At 46.7% G+C, this 20,705-nt stretch overlaps 1 protein-coding gene across 3 annotated transcripts in view; it reads right to left on the bottom strand.

Moving 5' to 3' along the window:
* PPIP5K1 (diphosphoinositol pentakisphosphate kinase 1) overlaps positions 1-19,979 on the bottom strand; it is a 49,979-nt gene extending 30,000 nt beyond the window's left edge. The window contains exons 1-26 of one of the 3 annotated variants that reach the window (XM_007467545.1): positions 19,899-19,979; positions 16,030-16,125; positions 15,570-15,744; positions 14,941-15,136; positions 14,404-14,494; positions 14,093-14,178; positions 13,639-13,793; positions 13,405-13,506; positions 12,780-12,941; positions 12,494-12,615; positions 10,728-10,829; positions 10,419-10,505; positions 10,226-10,301; positions 9,973-10,082; positions 9,805-9,887; positions 9,505-9,636; positions 9,227-9,348; positions 8,680-8,862; positions 6,324-6,465; positions 5,919-6,142; positions 5,471-5,598; positions 5,144-5,270; positions 4,871-4,978; positions 4,142-4,258; positions 3,821-3,985; positions 1,136-1,226 (exon numbers count right to left, since the gene is read on the bottom strand). In XM_007467545.1, the coding sequence (XP_007467607.1) occupies positions 1,136-1,226; positions 3,821-3,985; positions 4,142-4,258; positions 4,871-4,978; positions 5,144-5,270; positions 5,471-5,598; positions 5,919-6,142; positions 6,324-6,465; positions 8,680-8,862; positions 9,227-9,348; positions 9,505-9,636; positions 9,805-9,887; positions 9,973-10,082; positions 10,226-10,301; positions 10,419-10,505; positions 10,728-10,829; positions 12,494-12,615; positions 12,780-12,941; positions 13,405-13,506; positions 13,639-13,793; positions 14,093-14,178; positions 14,404-14,494; positions 14,941-15,136; positions 15,570-15,716 (3,058 nt within the window). In that variant the 5' untranslated portion in view covers positions 15,717-15,744; positions 16,030-16,125; positions 19,899-19,979. Of the gene's footprint in view, positions 1-1,135; positions 1,227-3,820; positions 3,986-4,141; positions 4,259-4,870; positions 4,979-5,143; positions 5,271-5,470; positions 5,599-5,918; positions 6,143-6,323; positions 6,466-8,679; positions 8,863-9,226; positions 9,349-9,504; positions 9,637-9,804; positions 9,888-9,972; positions 10,083-10,225; positions 10,302-10,418; positions 10,506-10,727; positions 10,830-12,493; positions 12,616-12,779; positions 12,942-13,404; positions 13,507-13,638; positions 13,794-14,092; positions 14,179-14,403; positions 14,495-14,940; positions 15,137-15,569; positions 15,840-16,029; positions 16,127-19,898 lie in introns of those variants that run through there. The other 2 variants (XM_007467547.1, XM_007467546.1) reach the window with 2 other exon arrangements.
* Positions 19,980-20,705: the final 726 nt, after the last annotated feature.

Below are 20,705 nucleotides of genomic sequence, written 5' to 3'. Positions count from 1 at the left end.
CTCTTTCCCACCTACCTGAAACCTATTCTCTTCTGGGGTTTCTGGGAAAAGAAGTCCATATTCACAGATCTAGACATTTGTCATTTATTTTTCATGCACCAAACCATCTACCTCATTTTAGGGATCTAGAAGGCAATCTACTCCCATAAAATTAGCCTGGAAAATTACCAAAAACCTTTCTTCCCATTTCTGGTCCAAATGCTGACCGTTTTGGGGCCAAGAAATTGGGTGCCAAGGAGACCTTTCTCTTTCAACAGAAAAATGAAAGGAGCTAAATGGAGAGAATAATAGGACAAGATAGAAAGAGCCAGGGGACCCAGTCTAGACCCCACACCACTGTCTCTACCTGCCAGTTCTGGTTAATGGCTCACAGGTGATGTGTTCAAAGATAGTCCCTCCCAAGGGCCCCTCCCCACTCCCAAAGAATACAATACCCTCTGAGGCTTGGTCCTTCCTGCAGTCTGTGTTCTTAGCAAAGGTTGAATGATGTTCTCCACCCCTCTCCAGGAATCAAAAAAATCAAGAGACATTCCCTCAAAGTCCTGAGAGAAGCCTCTGCCACTACACCAGTCTCAGATTTGTCCCTCAATTTTCAGGAAGGAAGGAAGAAGAATTACAGGATTAAAAGAGGATGAAGGGGAGGGCACGGAGGTAGGAGGGGCCAGAGCAAGGATGTAATAAACACAGGTCTCAAAGGAAGACATGGCACAAGTTCTCCAAATGAGGAATATGACCGTTATTGAGGGAAGGGAGCATCTCACAAGTGCCTCTATTTATAGCTGTGTCTCTGATAACTCTGAAGAGTCAGAGTCTCTATGGACCCTAAATGTCTGGGCTAGACAGAGGGACAGATAAGGAATAAGAGGGGAAGCCAGAAAAATGCCTTTTAGCCAGAGAAATGGGGGTTGTGTAGTAAACCAAAAGACAGACGCCTTCCTGGAATGCAAACAATCATCTGGGATCAAAGTTCACACCTACATGTGGCTTCTCCCAATTCATCCTCCCTAGCCCCACCCAACAATTCCACTGACTAGATGACCCCAACTCCCATGACTAAGGTTCCCCACAATAAAACTCTAAAGAACAGACAGACACCCCTTCCCAACAACAGATGACAGATGCTGGAAAACCATACCTAGGCCACTCTGCTTCATCTCTGTTGGTGGCCGTGAAGATGAAAAGAGTCGGTAGCCACCAGGCCTCGAGGATGAAGTCTCAGAAAGCACCTGGAGAAAAAGGACTCTATGTTAATTACCGTTTTGCCACCTCAACTGAGAAGTCTAAAACCCAGGTCCTGAATTCCTGCCCCTACAAAACCAAGCAATGTCAGGAAGTTTAAGGATTTTTATGAGGAAGAGGAATGCAAAGTCTAAGAGTATACTTTACAGAGGAAACTGTCCAGGAAATCCTTCTATACTAGAAAGCACTTCTATTTCTAAGATGCCTGTCCCTACAGCCCTCTAATCCCAAATCTGAGAAATCATTATTCAACCATTCTCAGTGCTTAGCAGGGCAGAGTACCTTAATCTTTTATATCCCTCCACAGAACTCAGAAAGCAAATCACAATAGCTCAGCCACAATAAGAAGTCTGGCTACGCTCTCTTCTTTCCATGGGGCAGCTGTGGCTACGGCAGCCATACTCAGTTTCTTATCTGAACTGAAAGCCCTCCCCTCCACTCCTGGAGATGTGAAATGGATTTCTGAAAAGCCCACAAGGGCTCAATCACATAACCCCCCCCACACACACACACACACACCCCTCAACAGTGTTCTGAGTCCCTAAGTCCCAAAAGGCAAAGATAGAGGCAATAAGGGAAGATGAAGTATGGAGGGACACCTGTGTGCAGGATGCCAGGTGAGTGGTGGACACAGCCCGGGGCTGTAGGCCGATGGCTGGGGAAGGCCGGGGGAGGTCCCCTGACCTCCGGCGGCGCCGTCCCCGCAAGGGGATCAGGTCCAGGTTCCCCGTGCACTGCATGTTCATGACCTGCAATCAGACCGGGTGGAAAGCCGGTCACGGCTCCTTACACCCACAGGCTCCCCAAAGCCCTGGGCCCATTGGGGAGAGGCAGTTGTAAGGCCGGAGAGGATGATTGCCTAGGGCACAGCTGCTCTGAAGGTCACAGATTTTGTATTCTAAACCAGTCCAAAAATATAAGATGACAAGAGAAGAAGGGATGGAAAGAAGGGTCGTAGTTGATAAGAATAAGGCTACCAATGCCTGTACTTATAGAACACGGAGAGGAAATATTAATATTAAAAGGTTGTATGACCAAAGAGCAGAGAGAAGATTTTCTTGCAAAGCTGAGGAGCATATCTTGGGCAACCATCATCCTGGGTAGTCATGGTATAAGCAGCACTAGTAACTGAGAGGAAGAAATCTGATTACAACAGAAAGCTTCCTATAGGCCTGAAAGAAGTCAATTTCATCAAGTCTGAGAGATGATACACTGAGAGCTCTGCTTTGCCTGTCTCTTGACTGCTTAAATTAGAAGAAAAAAGGGGGTCCAACATAATAGTGCCAGAGACTGGGAGACGATGTGAATGGGGAAGACACTGGATGTGGAGGAGCAGTTTATTAATGGAAGATCATATGTCATTCTGTCCATTTGATCTATTCACATGGGTCTGCAGTGTACTAATGTACTATGGATACTAAGTTAACTTACACCTCAAAGAAAATATGACGCATTACTCCACCTAAGGAAACTCTGAGTATTCATGACCTCAAGTCCATCTTAAAATAATCAGGAAGAAAAGGACAAGTCTAGAAGAGAGACTGCAGTTTGTCTTCTCAGCATTCTCCAAAATCTGAACCATAAACCTTTGTCTGAACCTATGTAAGCTAGTTATAGATTCTTCTGAGATATTTCAAAATGGAAAGACCAATTCCTTTAAGACAGAGAGCAGGCACCAAGCCAAGTGAACAGATTCATCTGTCAAAGCAGGACCCAAAATAGACAGTCATGGTCCCTGAGACAGGGATAAATCATGGGGTCAAAAAGAGTGTCATTGGGCCAAAGAGGGAAAGGATCTCTCCAGGAAAAGACCAAAACTTTGGTTTTTACTCCAGGACACAATGTGAGATTTACAACAGTCCTTTCCTCTAGGCTAGAGAAATAGAACCAGGACTAGGAGAACCCAGGCCCAGACTGATAAACCTCATCAGAACAAAGAGGAGATAGACAGACCTCGAGAGTTGATTCCCTTTCTGGGATGAGAGTATAGATAACCCTAAAGGGGTTAAATTAAAGTGCCATTTTTAGTAAAGTGATATTTACTACAATCTGAGCTTTAATATTTACCCAAGACAACAAAGAGATGGAGGGGGCCTGGCCTTCAATATCAACTGTATTGTTATCATTGTTACTGTTTACTAAGCATCTATATGGTGAGTATTACTTATATTTTACAGATGAAAAAAATTTAGGCTTGGAGAAGGTACCTGTCCAAGATCACACAGCGTCTGATTATCAGACTGGGATTTTAGCCCAGAGTACATGCTTTTCTACTACATTTCCTTTTAAAGAACTGCCTTCTCAAATTCATCCAGAGGCCTCCTCCTCAATCTCATCTCTAAAAGTCCTTATCTCTCAGGCACCCCTCACTGGCATCTCTTTAACCTCAGAAGTAGCAACCAGCTTAAAGGAGCTTTCCTGGGAGACCAGCTGTGAAAGAGACATTAAGTAAAACATATCCATCAGGGGCAGGAAGACTCTTTTTAAGGTCCTAAGAATTCCACTGAGGGGATTCAGAGATTCATGGATATTGTCCTATGAGCACTTCCACCACTTCTTTCTCCCAAGCCCCTCCCATTACCTCCATGGAGCCGGCTTTGCGGTTACGAATGAGGGGTGATCTCTTTGGGAGGCCAGGGCCCTCAGAGGGCTGGGGTGAGGTCTGCAATGCTCCGTCTGGCTCATCTGATGCCTTGCCCGGGCACAGGTCCTCCATGCTGCCTTGGTCTGTTTTCATCTCCTCATTCTACCCAACAACAGGCATAGACAGGAGAGGTGTTAATGGTCTCCAGCCTCCTAATTCAATTCTCCCCAACCCTTTTAACCTCCCTGTACTGTTTCCGAGTTTCCCATCACTTGGTTCCTAAATCCTCCAGTCCCAAATCCCAGCACTCTGACCCACCTCAGAAGAGGCTGGACGGAATCCACAGCCAGTTGGGGCACTGCCTTCTTCCTCGACACCTTTCACTCCAGGGCTGAAGTGCAGCTCCACGTGGAACCGCTCCTCTGATAAGGGATCCTTTAGGGCATCACCAGATGAAAGGGCAGTTGGAGAAGCTGGACATGGTGGTGGAAGACCAGGCAGGGACAACAGAGAGGAACTCAAGAGGACACATCCTCCCAGGGCCGAGGTTTCAGTGTCTTATACCCCTCTATAGTAATAGCTCCCTTTAACTACAGTCTAGTGTTACAGGATCCTCATACTCTCAACCTCCACAGGACTTGCCAACTTCCAGTTCTACAACTGTCCCCCTCCCTATCCATCTCCCACAGGAATTCAGCTTTGCTACAGTTCATACAGCAGCACATTTAAAGATATCTTTGTGGAGCCAGATGAAGAAGGTATATGCGTAACAATGTTTGAGAGAAAAAGACTCATTGTAACATTGTTCAAATTCCATACCCTCCCTCATGCCAGAACTATGTTCTCTGGTATCTCTCTGGCTCAACACCAACCCAAAACATGTTTTCTGTTCTAGGAGGAACCTCCTGGATGTTCTCTATCATGCTGCACCTACGTACCACACCTAACGGGATTCTACAGAATCTAAGCATAAAAAAGTTTTTCCCTAAAAGCGGATGGAGAAGAAAGAAGGGGGCCTCTCCTCACCCCGCCCTGTTAGCTCCTCACCCGTGTGTTGTCTTCATAAAGCATGATGACAATCTGGGTCATGTAGTTGAGCTCTGAGATGGCACTAAGATAAGCCAAAGCTCGCTGCCATTGTGCATCCTTGGTCTCCTACCAAACACAAGAAGAGGTAAGCTAATACCCAAGGACGAGGGAGTCAGGGAATGGACAGGGAGATGAGGAGAACAGAGGAAGCTTGCAGTAAAAAAGAAGCATGAGGAGTGTAAAAGACACTGGGAAAAGATGTTCATAGGCTGAAGGAAAAAGGATCCTTACATCAAGAAGTCCTCCATAACGGAAGACACTGAGTAGGGAGTGGACGTGGCTTTCACTGGTGAAGTAGAGACGTGTTCGGACGTGGCGGCCTGGGGAGAGCACTCCTCGGGAGTACCTGAGACAGCAGCTAAGTCACTCACACTGTCAGCCAGTCCTCTTCTCAGCCCTCCACAAACTCCCTCCTCCCACCTCAAAGATTTCTCTCTCTCTTCCACCCCAGGACCCCTTCCGTTCTTGGTTCCCCAAGCCTGTCCCAGCCTGGGTTCCCCCAGGAGCTCCCTGACATGCCCCTCCCTCCATCCAGCACCCCACCCAGCCCTCCCTCACAGGGGGTGCAGCTTGTTGACAGACTCATCCTCGTGGGTTCTCTGCAGGTCAAGTAGTATCTTCCGCAACAGTGGAAGACAGAAGCCCACAGCAATTTCCAGTTTCTCCTCCCGACTGATCCCGTACTCCTAGGGGCCACAGGCCAGGAATAAGCACCTCAATGAATCTTGTTTTCCTCTTGCCTTATACTCCCAGGTCCAAGATCATGCTTGTCTTCACCTCAGGTCTAGGGCTTCTTCCAACATCACCACATTCCCCCTCTCCAGGTTTTTCCTCAGTTAGCTTCTTGGGCTTCCTCAGAGCCAGGATTGTAGCCCTAATTGTAACAACTAATTCCTTCTCTAAGTTTCCTTCCCCTGGTTCCCACACCGCCCCTCCTTCCTGCCTTTTCTCTCCTTCCTTCTGCAGTGCCCCTAGCCCCAGGCTCCATCCCTTATGTGAGACACACCTGGGGAATGACCACATCAGCCAATGCCTTAGAGAGACGGAGCAACTCTGCTGTGCCTTGAAGTCCCAGACTCCCATTGTGCTGCACATCATACTTGACACAGTCATAGATGTCAGGGATCTTACTGATATCATAGCGCCCACTCTTCTGTCGAAAGTCACGCTCCAGCTTGCTCCAACGCTGTAGCATTAGCTCTAGTGTCTCGCTGTGGTAAAGCTGCAGGTCTGGAAGGAAGACAGTAAGACAGAGCCAAAGGCTTCACCTCTAACAAAAGACCCTAGCAAATCTGAAGCAGAACCAGAGAGATGAAGATGACATGTCTCACTTAGGAGAGGACACAGGATTGCCTGAGGAACCCATCCGTACCCAAAATCTTGAAAGGAAGATAGTAGTATTCAAACCCACCTACAGACTTGGGGTCCTGCATCCGTTCCTGGATCTGGTGAGTGAGGTTTTCAATCAGGGCAAATACCTGATCACAGACCTTCACAGGATTCTGGATTATAGCCATGGAGTTGAGTAGGGAAGTGCTTCCAGTGGGAGCCAGCTGTGGAGAATAGAAAGATGAAAAGCAAGACAGGTTCAGTGTCAGTTGCCTAGATTGCTGTGAGCTTATTACAGAGAGACTGCCTGCAAATAAGCTCTGTCTGTTGGCTCACCCCAACGAGCATTCTTTCTTTTAATTTTTTTTTCGCTACGCGGGCCTCTCACTGTTGTGGCCTCTCCTGTTGCGGAGCACAGGCTCTTGACGTGCAGGCTCAGCGGCCATGGCTCACGGGCCCAGCCGCTCCGCGGCATGTGGGATCTTCCTGGACCGGGGCACGAACCCGTGTCCCCTGCATCGGCAGGCGGACTCTCAACCACTGTGCCACCAGGGAAGCCCCCAACGAGCATTCTTAGCCTACTGGGAACACTAGCAGTTCAGATGAGGGGACTGCTCTAGCACACAGTCATCTAAGAATGGGTCATCTTAAAAGTCTTGGAGTCAGAGGAAATAAAATAGATCTAGGTTCTTTTCTTGGGGGTTCTAAAATAAGCATGGAAAATGCTGAGGAATACAGATTAAACCAAAATCCCCACAGAATGTTTTCATGAGTGGGTAATAGACATAACTATCTTACTCCTCTAAACAAGATGCTAGCTTGTATCTGGAGTAGAGGTGCTGTCTGAGAACTAAGTTCCAACTCAAGCATTTAGGATGGTCACAGTCAATAAAGATGGAGAGGGGTAAAGGAGATTGCAGGTTGAATGTACTCATTCTACCTTGGTCCTCACAAGTTCCATTCTTGCTGGCAAAAGGAAGCAAGGAAAAAGGAAAGATACCTTAGCATTTTTGGATTTGATATTGAGCAATGGATTGGAAATTAAGGCAGCAAGGTCCTGCCCCTTTATCAAGGCCTGCTCAGAGAAGAACACAGAAAATGCCATTCTCTAGTCAATGTGCTCAGCTACTTTGCTTATTTAAGAATCTATCAAAAATGGTTACACAGCAGTTATGAAATGAGCTGTGAGTAGAAGGATGGTAGGAAATCATTGTCTGGCACATGATCCCCAGTCAATCATGGCATGGATACATAGGAAAAAGGAAAAAGAATGGCTTGGGTAGTGGCATCCACTGTGATTAATGCTGTGAGGCTAACAGCCTGGGCTCTCTAGTTAGATTCCTTGGGTGACCTTGGAAAGGCTGCTTAAATTCTTCTGAGCCTAGGCTTCCTCATCTGTAAAGGGGGGGGGGGGGGAGTAGTACCGGCCCACAGTTCTTACAGTGGATTAAAAATGGCCATTAATTCTTTGTCACATTCCCCTTCCCTTGAATCTGGGCTGGCCCTGTGACTGCTTAACCAACAAAAAATAACAAAGTTATACTGTGCTAATTCTGGGCCTACACTTTAAAAAAGCTTGAAAGTTTCTGGTATGGGGGAGTCCTAAGCTACTATTTAAGAAATCCGTCTGGGGAATTCCCTAATGGTCCAGTGGTTAGGACTTCATGCTTCCACTGCCGGGGGCATGGATTTGATCCCTGGTCTGCTAGAAAAACCACATGGGAAAAACACATGGAGAGGAGAGGCTCTGAGACTACAGGGACAGGGACATCACGAGGAGGGAGAGAGCCCAGCCATCCTAGCATCCCAGTTGAGCCTCCAGATGGTTCCAGCCCCAACATCTGGACAGCAGCTGGGCAATTTTAGGGAAGACCCTAAGCAAGACTAGTTGAGCCTAGAGCTGTAAGGTGATAAAATGGTTTTTGTCTTAAGTTACTGAGTTTTGGGGTAGTTTTTTATACAGCAACAGATAAACTGAAACATCCTTTCATTCAAAATCCTTGGGATCAGCTGTGTTTTGGAATTGAGAATTCTTGGGACTTTAAGAAGTTAATACGGTGCATATGCCACATGTTAGATAATACCTCCAGCAGGGCCTAGGACATAAGCAAACACTTTTCTATTTCTGTAGCAAAATGTATGACTATTTACACTAGATGGGATAAATGGGGATTAGAAAGAGTCTTACCATGTCTGGTTTTGCTGTCAAACGAATCTTGGTGGCAAAGTTATAAAAATCTTTTTCATTTCCAAAACTGTGGATGACAGATTGTGGGCCCATACTTATCTCAAAGGGTAAGGATTAAATGACACAATACACGGAGAGCACATAAAACAGTGCCTGGCACATAGTAAGTACCATTACTGATCACTATTATTTAGAATTCTAGGATTTGGGGATTGGGTTGTGTTGGGCACAAAGTCTAGGAGAGCCTGACCTGATCATAATCCTCAGGGGCAAAGGGTGCATCCTGCTGCAAAATGTGGTGCAGCCGAGCCTTCACCCGGTGCTGGCAGCTGCTCAGAGAATCGCCATCACTGTCCAAGAGCCCGTTCATGTTGGCACTCTTCACCATTTGTACCAAAATGGGTGTCAGCTCCCCTTCTAGAGCTAGAAGGCCCTAGAGGGGAAGCACAAAATCTATTAGTTTTCCTTCCAGTCTAGTTCCCCTAGGCCTCGATGGTCCCAGAGATCAAATGAGAGCTGGCTTGGGAGTTGGGGTATAGGTCAAGGGGCCCACCCCACTAATTATTCTCAGTGGTATAGAATGCAGTCAGTACATACAGCTGATTCACTTTGCTGTACAGGAGAAACTAACACAACATTGTAAAGCAACTATACCCCAATTAAAAAGAATGCAGTCAGACACAAGCAGAAACTTCTCTGAGTTGGCAAACAAACACTCTGAAATTTCCAACTAGTTCTCCAAACTCTGCTTCTCTACCTAATGGAAGCTGGAACTGTGGGTGAACTGTAGTGTGCACCTTGGCAAAGGCTGCAGCAGTCATCTGGACACGGCCCTCATCAGAGGCATAAATCTTGAGATCATGGCGGAAGGTGCTATGGAGGCGAAGCAGCCCACACCCGGGGAAGCCAGCATAGTCACCTGAGGGCAAAGGGGAAGACCAGGAATGGATGGCTGTAAATACCCAAGAATGCTCATTTCCCCTTTAACTTCCCTATTGTCTCTGTCCCTTGTTTCCCCAACTTATTCTCTAATCATCTTATCTCAGCCCTGCTAGGTATTTTACAAAACACTCACCCTGTCCTCCAGGGTACATGCAGCGGAAAGCTCGCCCCAGCTCCTCAGCCTGAACACGGCCAGCAGGGGTCAGTTCTCCACCCCACTTCAGTACCAGCAACAGGGATGGGGCCAGAGCCTCCCCCTGTGGATCTGCGGGAATAAGGGGCAGTGAACAGGTCTAGATCTAAGGAAAATAGTGGGGACATCTAAATGTTAGGTCTTCTGAGGAGCCCGGAAAGGTAGTTTGGGATAGAGGTCATCTAAGGGTTCAAGAATAAAAGATGTGAGTGGTAATGGGAAGGGGGTATTACATCTTACCTTGCCCCTCATTAGAAGCTTTTACTCCATGAGGGTAGTAAGTTAACTGCACCTTCCGGTTGATGCCTGAGAAGTGACCATACCTGCAGGATAAACTCACAGTTTACTTTCTACCCCAGCACCCAATTCTCACTGCTAGTGGCCCCCCTTTCCTATTCCCTCTCTCACATCTCCAGCACAGATTTCAGCTGCTCCAGTTTCCCAGTCTTCTCCTCAATCTCACCACCTGGTTCTTTTTCCAGTTCAGCCAATAGCAGCCTTGTGATGTCCAGCACCTCCTGGAGGAAACAACAGAGTATCCGTGCAGGAGGCCAACTCCTGGCTGGTTAGGCTTTCATCCTGGTCTCTCACTGAGGCCCCCAATCCCATACCCTCTATCTTTCTGTAGCACTGCTCCTCCCAGCCAGATTCATCACCTTACCTGTAGCTGCTCGGGCCGCTTCAGTTTTAATTTCCCTGTCTTGTAGCCACCATGTTTTTCAAATAGACTAAAAAACCTGAAGAAATAAGGAGAAGCTTCAGTATGGGCTGAGACAGACAAGAGCCTCTGGGAGGTACCCCTCCCCATTTCCCTCACAAAAACCTATTTGTCTAGATTAGGATACTGTGCCCACCTTGGGTGTGTCACTTCCATCTTCATCTTCTGCTTGGGGGTACGATCCCCGTGACGGATAATTGCAATGACGCAACGAAGTTCCATCCTAAGGTAGGGAATGTTGTTAGAGCCTCTCCCCAATCCCACCCCACACCGCCTCCCATTTCATCCTACCCAATGGGTCAAAGAACAGAGGAAAAACTATATGAGATTAGGAATAAAGGTAGGCTCCACCAGTCAGATGGCACAGGGTCAGGAAGTAACCACTGGTCTGACACAGATGCCTTAAGTAGGTTACTCCAGATTTTTAACTTTTACTTTTGCTCACATTGTGCCAGATGTGGTAGGGACAATGGGAATGTCCTCAGCTTCTGTGGGGATGGACCATGGGATCTGGAACTGTGGGGCAAGCTCCCGCATTATGGTGTTCCTAGAAGGAGAAATGCAAAGAAGCCACGTGAAAATGAATGAACCAGAACTACATATGAAGCTCACAAAAACTAACAAGTAGTTGAAAAATACATTAATATAAAATCTAAAAACATGCAAAAGCCACCCCATATATGTAATAAAAATATGAATATATAAATTGGAATGACCAAATAAAGGACTGGTTACCTCTGGGGGGTGGGAGGGAAGGGGATATAATTAGTAAGGGGTATGTAGGAGCTTTAACTATGTTCTGTTTTTTTAAAATTTTATTTAATTTATTTTATTTTTGGCTGCGTTGGGTCTTCGTTGTTGCATGCGGGCTTTCTCTAGCTGCGGTGAGTGAGGGCTACTCTTCCTTGCAGTACGTGGGTTTTCATTGCAGTGGCTTCTCTTGTTGCAGAGCATGGGCTCTAGGCACTGAGGCTTCAGTAGTTGTGGCTCGTGGGATCTAGAGCGTAGGCTCAGTAGTTGTGGCGCTTGGGCTTAGTTGCTCCGCGGCATGTGGGATCTTCCAGACCAGGGATCAAACCCGTGTCCCCTGCATTGGCAGGCGGATTCTTAACCACGGCTCCACCAGGGAAGCCCTATATTCTTTTTTATTTTTTGGCTGCACTGTATGGCTTGTAGGATCTTAGTTCCCCGACCAAGGATTGAACCCGTGTCCCCTGCAGGGGAAGCTCGGAGTCCCAACCACTGGACCGCCAGGGCATTCCCACCTTTTTCACTTTTAAACCATTTTTACGATATTTAAAATACAGGCATACCTCGGAGATATTGTGAGTTCAGTTCCAGACCACCACAATAAAGTGAATATCGCAATACAGTGAGTCACGTGAGTTTTTTAGTTTCGCAGTGCATATGAAAGTTATGTTTACAGTATACCGTAGTTTATTAAGTGTGCAATAGCATTAGGTATTAAAAAATGTACATATCTTAATTAAAAAACACTTTATTGCTAAAAAATGCTAACCATCGGGATTCCCTGGTGGCGCAGTGGTTAAAAATCCACCTGCCAATGCAGGGGACACGGGTTCGATCCATGGCCTGGGAAGATCCCATATGTTGTGGAGCAACTAAGCCCATGCGCCACAACTACTGAGCCTGTGCTCTAGAGCTTGTGAGCCACAATGACTGAGCCTGCGTGCCACAGCTACTGAATCCCACGCGCCTAGAGACCGTGCTTTGAAGCAAGAGAAGCCACCACAGTGAGAAGCCTGTACACCACAACGAAGAGTAGCCCCTGCTCGCCGCAACTAGAGGAAGCCTGCGCACAGCAATGAAGACCCAACACACCCAAAAATGAATAAATTTACTAAAAAAAAATGCTAACCATCATCTGAGCCTTCAGCAATTTGTAATCTTTTTGCAATAGTAACATCAAAGATCACTGATCACAGATCACTATGACAAATATGATAATGAAAAAGTTTGAAATATTGTGAGAATTACCAAAATGTCACACAGAGACACGAAGTAAGCAAATGCTGTTCGAAAAATGGCACCAACAGACTTGCTCGACACAAGGTTGCCACAAACCTTCAATATGTAAAAAAACGCAGTATCCGCGAAGCTCAATAAAACAAGGCATGCCTATAAAGTAAAAACTTTCCAATTCTCTTCTTTAAGCCCATTCTCCCCAGCTCAGACCACTGTGTCCCTTACCCCAGAATCTTGGCACAGTCATCATAGTATTTCATCGAATTCTTGACGAAACTGAAGCCATTGACATCACACACAAAGGAGTGACCATTGGCACGAAGGAGGTCAAAACCACAGACCGTTTGCTGCAGGCGATAAAAGCAAGATGAGAACAAGAGAGCCACTCTTCCTTCTCAGCACCCCCCTCATTCCACAACCCCTCTCCTGCATCCCTCCCCCCGCCGCCCCCGCACCCCCCACCCCCCAGCACACACACCCTCCCCTTCACCGCCAAGGGGACTTGCTCCACCTTAAATGCTACGCAGACTTTCCTGGCCACCAGCTTCTCCATGGCAGTCAGCATGACTGGATATCGAATTTCTTTCCCCTCACTGTCTCTTTCGACCTTCCCATCCAAAGCTGGAGATTTTCTGGCTTCAGCATGGGCATAGTCTGGCCCCACTGTATACACCTGCAGGTACATAGCATCACTGAGTATGCCCACAGCTTACCCTGCATGTGAGAAGACAATATGAGCACTATGTCTGTAGACTAGTTTCACAGTGAACAAAAACAGAAACAAAACAAACAAATCCCCAAGTTTTATGAACAAGGAGACTGACATTTTTCTTACTGAGCTCTACTTTAGTATCATTATGAAGGTTTCTCCACAGGACTCTAAAACTATTGCCTAGCCCTTACTAAGAAATAACTTAACCAACAGTATTCCATTTTCCATGTCACTCTTGCCCTTGCTCTGATAGTGACAATGTAAATACCTACTTCCCCCACTTCTTACCTTCACCTGCGTATGAAAGCCAATCACATTCATACTTTATTTTCTACGACCACTTCCATACACTTCCACTTGCTTCCCAAGCACCCCACCCCACCCAGACATTTATAACCTCTTAAATCCCTGTATCCACCATAACCTTGACATCTGTGCCATCTGTTGGCATAAACTCCTCATAGATGTATGACCCTGTCTTCCGGACGCTGCTCTCAGGAGAGTAAACGCTGCTCCGGCTGCCAATCTTCAGGAGAAAAAGGAAGGAAAAAAAAAGTTGCCTCTCACTTGTCCCCAAATCCTCCAGCTTCCCTCCCCACAAACTCATTCTCGCCCTTCTACTTCTCTGCCTCCTCAAATGCCCAAATGTCTCCCATACCTTACGGAAGAGGCGCTGGCTTCCTCCTCCAGCTGAGCTGGGGTAGTAGATGTAAACATTGTGGTCCTCTGCACTCACTGGCTTCTCCACAAAGGGCTTGGGAAAGACGGCTCCATTTACCTCCACCTGATCTTCACCCTCAATCAGGTTGCACTCTGAAAGGTAGGCGTGTGGTCATTCCTAGGGCCTAAGAATACTTCCAACTCCCACTTCTCTGAGTTGTAACCTCCATAACCCTCAAATTGCTATGACCATATCTTAATAATAGATATGGTAATTAATATCTATATAAGAGGTCCAAGGTTCTGTCCAAAGACCCATGGCTCTAGCTCTACCCATAATCCAGTAACCAAAGCCTCACTGAGCCGGGTGGTACATAGGAGACGTCTAGAGGAAGGAGAACTGGGCTAAGTCGTAGAAAGCAGGGCAGGACTGGACAAGGCCAGGTACTCACCCTCAGGCCGGGCAGGGTCACGGTTGAGCACAGCATATCGAGGCAGATCAATACCCTCCTCCTGCAGGATCCGGTACACCTCCCTCCTGTCATCCCCGAATAAATTAGCTGGGAGAGGTGGGGGATGGTGACCAGGGGAGAGGCTAGGTATTTCATTCATTCAGGAATTGGGAGACACCCGTGTACAGAACTCAAGAGGGTATGGTACAAAAATTAAGCATGTTTGTTTGACTCTGCCCCTCCCAGAGTGGGTTCTCTAAACAGGCATGATCTCAGGGCCACCCATCCCACCAATCAACAGAAAGCTATACCTATCCTGGATGTAATACTGCATAGCCAGGTCATTGATAAGAAAAGGGTTTCGAAGCTTGGAGTAAGCAACAGCTTTGTCCAGAGGAAAGCCTGGGATGGAGAAAGGAAATAGAGAGACCAAAGGAAGAAAGTGAAAAAGACAGTGAGAAAACAGCAAGAGAAATAAACATATTAAAGCTATTAGTTGCCACTGAGCTCCACTACCCATCCAACCCAGCACTCATCCTCCTGCCCAACTTCCCAAGTCTAGAATATCCATCAGAAAAAAGTAAAACAGAAATTATTTTTAGGGTCCTTCCAAAGACCAATTCTGTCAGAGACCCTAAGAATCTTAGAGCTGTCCTGAGGTTCAAATATGGGCTTTAAACTACCCCCGGCAACTCCTCCAAGATGTAGGGAGAACAAACCCCTTTGCACTGTTCCCTAGTGTGTTGGGAAGAGCTGATGGCCTCTTTACTATTTGACAATAAGAGCCTCATTTCCCAGTCCAGCGTTCCCAACACCGTTCCTTCTCATTTTCCTTCACACACACCAACCTTTGGAGTGGAAAGAGATGAGGCAGTGGCAGGATGGCCAGTTTTCCACAGGTTCATTGAGGATCACATCTTCTCCCAGGATGATAACAGTCAGGTAGTCAAATCTGCAGAGTCGCTCTAGGATTTGGGTCATTGGCTTGGACTTGGATTTCTTGGTCATGGCACAGATGCCAACAATGATCTGAGGTTCAGGAGGCTACAGAGAGGAAGTGCTGTCAGGTACTTCCCACCTAAACCATCCCTATCAGGGAACACACTGTTTCATCTCCTTAGGGCACAGAGTTTCTTGCCAGGACTTTGGACCTATGGGGTTAAGGTTATCTCCTAACTTAGGCCTAGATTTGGGTACCTGCAGGTATTCCTACTGCCACAGTAGGAAACGTGTACTCGGGCAGAAGAGTAGGAGAACCAATAATAATGAGACAACAGGAGGAGGGCATAAGGGTAGGGGCTTCAAAGAGAGGCAATCTAACCAATCTCCACTGCCCTTCTCCTTAATCAGAATAGGGCCTGTTTATGACAGGGAGTCTATGCATTTGGGAAGAATGGGGAGAGGTGTCTCCATCCTATGGAATCTCAACTATGACAGGGGTCCCAGGACCAAGTTACATCGTTTTCCCTGGTCTTACCACTTCATCCTCCTCATCCTCAAGGAGCTCGCTGTCACTCTCTTCTGTCCTCATGCCTATTCCACGGGTGCCCAGCCCCTCATCTCCAGCTCCAAGGAAGAAGTGGGCTGTGGCGCTCTCGCCCTCACTGGCCGGCAATGACCACATCCCCGCCGGAGAACCCACTCATCCCGCTCTGCAGTGGAGGGTATGTATCCCTGTTAGTTCAGAAGCCAAGCCCCATGGCAGTGCGTGGGGACGGGGGATGGGGAATGAGAAAATAAGAGGGAACTACAAGGGGACTAGGGGAAACAGAAAAACAAAGCTATGGTGAGAAGGATCAACAGGAAAGGAGGCATGTGGGCTATGACTTGAGATGACTAAAAGATCCCTAAGAGAAAATCGAGGTCTCCCTTTTCCTCCCTGCTCACCCCACCCCCAACCATGAGACTGGTAAGAGGATCAGTAGATTAACCCTTACAGTGCTGGCATGTCCCTGATTCTGCCAGCAGGAAAAACCGTTAACTCCAGCAGCAAATGGGAAAGGCAGTTCCTCATGGAAGGCTACTGTTGATTCCTACCAGAAGAGAAGGTTAGAGTGACATTTCAACTTTGGATTCATTCCAAAATGTTCCTGGCCCTTCCCCACTTCCTCACAGTAGTGTTGAACTCAGTGATTTAATGCAAGAGCAGAGGAATAAGAGAGTTCATTTGCCTTTGCTCTTAACCCCTATCTTCATTCCTACCAAGGATTAACTCAAAAAAGCACTGACTGAGCGCACCCTATGTTCTAAACATTAAATCAGAACATTAAAATCCCCTATGCCCCGTCTCTCCTTCACCTGCTTTACCTTAAAAGAGAGATGCTCAGTTCCAGAAAATCTGTTCAAGGAAAGAGGTCTAGTGCTAGTTGGGAAGTTGAGGATACAGGCATCCATACAACAGGCTCCAACCCATTCTCAAACTGAAATTTCAATTTTCTCTCTACCGTCTCAGGGTACAACAGACACAAGGCTGGTCTAGCCCAAGGTCCTTCATACCAGAAGCTACAATAGAAAAAAAAATCCTGCCTAGAGCCATTATCAGTGAGAATATCTTAAGACTTAAAACTGAGTCAGAACAACCTGGCAGTTCCACTTCTGCATACATACACCTGCAGCAGTGGTTCTTAACCAACTGTGATTATACTGTGCAAAGGACATTTGTCAGGAGACACTTTTGGTTGTCACAACTGGGGAGATGCTATTGGCATCTAGTGAGTAGAGGCCAAGGATGCTGCTCAACATTCTAAAATGCATAGGATATACCCCCACAGCAAAGAATTGTCCAGTCCAAAATGTGAGTGCTGCCAAGGTTGAGAAACTCCGCGGTAGAGAAACTCTCCCACATAAAAAGACATTTGCAAGGATGTTCATAAACTTACTGCTGGTAATGGCAAAAACCGAGAACAACTCAGATGTCACAAGTAGAAGAATGGATAAATATAATGTTGTGTTTACAAATGGTTGACTAACAGCAATTATTAAAAATGAACCAGGGGGATAAATTAGGAGCTTGGGATTAACATATACATACTACTATATATAAAATCGGTAAACAACAAGGACCAACTGTATAGCACAGGGAAATATACTCAATATATATGTATATATATGAATCATTTTGCTGTACACCTGAAACTAACACATTGTAAATTAACTATCTTTCCATTTTTTGTTTTGTTTTGTTTTCTTTTCTTTTTTGGGGGTACGCGGGCCTCTCACTGCTGTGGCCTCTCCCGTTGCGGAGCACAGGATCCGGAAGCGCAGGCTCAGCAGCCATGGCTCACGGGCCCAGCCGCTCCGCGGCATGTGGGATCTTCCCGGACCGGGGCATGAACCCGTGTCCCCTGCATTGGCAGGCGGACTCTCAACCACTGCGCCACCAGGGAAGCCCTATTTCCATTTTTAAAAAATGAATCAAAGCTATATATAACATGGACAGCTTCCAACTGCAAACTGCAGAAATATACATGCAGGACAATTCCACTTGTACAAATAAAAAATACTATATATGTTTATGGCTGTATACATAATCAGAAGTATAAAAACAGACGGGAAAGAAAGACATCAAATTCATGATAGTGGTTACCTCTGAGCAGAGGGGAAAACAGAACTGAGAAGGATTCAAATGGAACCTCACAACCTTATCTATAATGTTTATTTCAATTAAGAAAACTCTGAAGCAAATATACAAACGGTTAACATCTGTTAATACTAAATTGTGGGGATACGGGTATCTGTTTTTTCCAAAAATGAAATTGAGTCACATCTGCAATTTTCTACATCTGCAAATGTTCTCAGAAATACTGACCAATGGCTCTAATGAAAGCCACAAACTCCTTAAGTAAATGGAGTAATTTAGTCTTATAGGTTTTTAGTCTTCAATATTTACTTTCCATATTTTTATTTTAAACCCTTCCATTACAAGTGAGTTTGCAGCTTTGATTAGAAAGTTATAGCTAATCTTTATATAGATCATGACCTTTCTAGTCTTCACCATCTGCTTTTCTCTGTTGCTCAACCACCTTGAGGGCACAACATTCTCCTTAGGCTTAACGTTTTCAGTTGTACACTGCAGGTCTTATACATACACACTCCTCCTGATTATAGCCTGTTTCTTTGAAATCCTTTTTCGTGACTTGACCCAATTTCCATGACTTGTGACATTCCCAAGGTCCCTGTATAGTTTAAGCAAGCAGAATTTTGTTGCACGCTTTATCCTTTCTCTGAAGCAGGAGATTTCTCTAAGATTCCTAACCCTCCACACTTTCTTCCACTAGGTCTTTCCTGGTTTTCTACCGAATGTACACTGCCACATTCTTGAAATTCTATTATAACTCTATTCAATTATCAGGAGATGATAACTGAATGGCAAAGAAGAATCTGTTCACAAATATGGAGCTGAAGAGAGATGAAAGGTCTAAATTCATAGTTAACAAAGCAGAAATAGAAGCCTGACAGAAATAGCTATGAAATAAGCCAGGATTTATTTAGATGTACCTCTGCGAGAAGCTGGGATTTAATGTGGTGTTCCAAGAGCCATTGCCCTGTTTCCTGTGCTCTTCTCCCCTTCCCCCCTCTCCCCTAATACTTTGTTGCAAAAGAAAACTTCAGACTCCACAGTAGGCTAAAGGGCAGTCTTACTGGGGCCTGAATCAGTGTGGAAGGGAGCGAGGGGAGGGGAGGAAGCAGGAGATAGTATAATAGGTAAGGAGAGAGGGAGGGGCAGGAGGGCAATCTTCTCAGGAACATCTATGTTAAATCAGATCTAGAGAAGGGACTGAAGGGAGGGTAAACTGTGTAACTTCTTTATCCCTTAGAATTTAGGGCTGCTTTCCTAGTCCTCTAATTTCTTTAACCACCATGCACTTCTGCACTTGATGGAGGGCTCCATCAGTGATGAAAGAAAAAGGTCAGTACAGGGTCAGGCGGGAATACTTCCAACACAGTTAAAGCTCCTCAGGCCACAAACACTATCTCCTTCAACAGTGGACCCCTTCTCTCCTTCTTGATGCAGTTTTTAATGCTTCACACATACCCTTATTCTGCCACTGATGAACTGTGCTGATGCCCTTGTTCTCGGTATCAACTCACTCATACTGCCTTCTTTCCCCAACTTACTAAAAGGACTCTCCATTGACTCCCCTAACTACTGCCCCCTCCTACATCACTAATCAACCGATCCAGTCAACAATACAACTAATCCTGTCGCTCATTGACTCCCCAGCCTCAAACAGTCCTTCAAACCCTCAGATGAGTCACCACACTTGGTAACAAATTTATGTGGAACCCTCAATGCTCCCCCGCACAGACTGTCTGAGAGCCACTCCTTCCCAACCTGCCTTCCCTCCAGGCTCACCTTCTCTCTCCTCTCTGCAACAACCCCTTCCTCCAGCCGAGCCTCCGGTCTGACTCCACTCCCACGCCTCCTCACACAGACCTGCCCGCCCTGACCCTCTCCCTGGCGGACTCCCCTGGCTCAGCAGGACCCCCTCTTCCTCACGCAGACCTTCACACGCCCATCTCTTCTCTCGCTGACTCCCTCCTCTGCGCTCTCCTCACTCAGCTCCGGGTCACGAAAACCACCTCCCATCCCAGCTCCTCTAGCCTTTTGCCCGCCCCCGCCTTCCCCGCCTCACTCTCCCTTCGCTGACATTGAGGCCTCTCCGCTGGGTCTCTTTCTAGAGCTCCCCCAGCCGCTCCTAACCAGGGCCCTCGGCACCGAAGGAGCCCACTCTACCCAGTCCACCCCCTCAGATACCGCCCCCAGCCCCCAGCCACTCCCCCACCGCCCCCGGCCCTCACTCACCCGCCTCCCTGCGCTCGCGCACCCGAACCTGCCGGCAGCGACACCTGACAGCGGTCCAATCAAAGCACGACTTCTCTTCGGCGCCACCAATCAGCGGAGGGCGCGCACCGGCAGCAGAGTCAGGCTGCGTTGGCCGGCGCTTCTGCGCGGAGGATGGTGGCCTCTAGTGGTTCTGGGGAGGGAGTGCAACCTGTTGTTCTTTTTCTGATTTCTAACTGCGTCGCCACAGTCCAGATGCTTGGTCTAGACAGAGAATTTCCAATGAGACGAAGTGGGGGGGAAGCGAGATGCAGAGGAAGAGGCAGAGTCTGTGCCATTGCACCTCCATGAGGACAAAACCAAGTCTTCTGTTCGTTTTGTAAAATAAAACGGGATATGATAGACGTAGAGATCCAATAAATGTACGTTGCAAATGTTAATGGACTAGAGGAGTGAAAGGGAGGCTAGAGACAAAAACAGAGACAGAAACAAATCAGAAAGTTAAGGGAAGGAAAAGAGACTTACTTATGGAGGAGACACGACGATGGATGGACTTGGAAGGCTGAACAAGTGGATTCCTATCTCCACATTCTGCTTGCCTTTAATAGCTGTGCAGCCTTGGACAAGTCATTGAACTTCCCTCAGCCCCTCTTTTCTCACCTGTGAGAGAGTGGGACTAGAAAACCCTAACTCATAGGGTACTGATTATATGAAAGCATTTTGTGTATGTTTGTATTGTTATTATCTTTGCATCTTCACTCAGGTTTCCCTGGTCAAGACTATTTATTCCAAGTTCTGTTACCCAATGCAAGTTTGTGTGCCCAAAGC

Source organism: Lipotes vexillifer, unplaced genomic scaffold (genome assembly GCF_000442215.2).
Source record: "Lipotes vexillifer unplaced genomic scaffold, Lipotes_vexillifer_v1.1 scaffold722, whole genome shotgun sequence".
NCBI classification, from domain to species: domain Eukaryota; kingdom Metazoa; phylum Chordata; class Mammalia; order Artiodactyla; family Lipotidae; genus Lipotes; species Lipotes vexillifer.
This window is presented reverse-complemented; position numbering and strand designations above follow the sequence as displayed.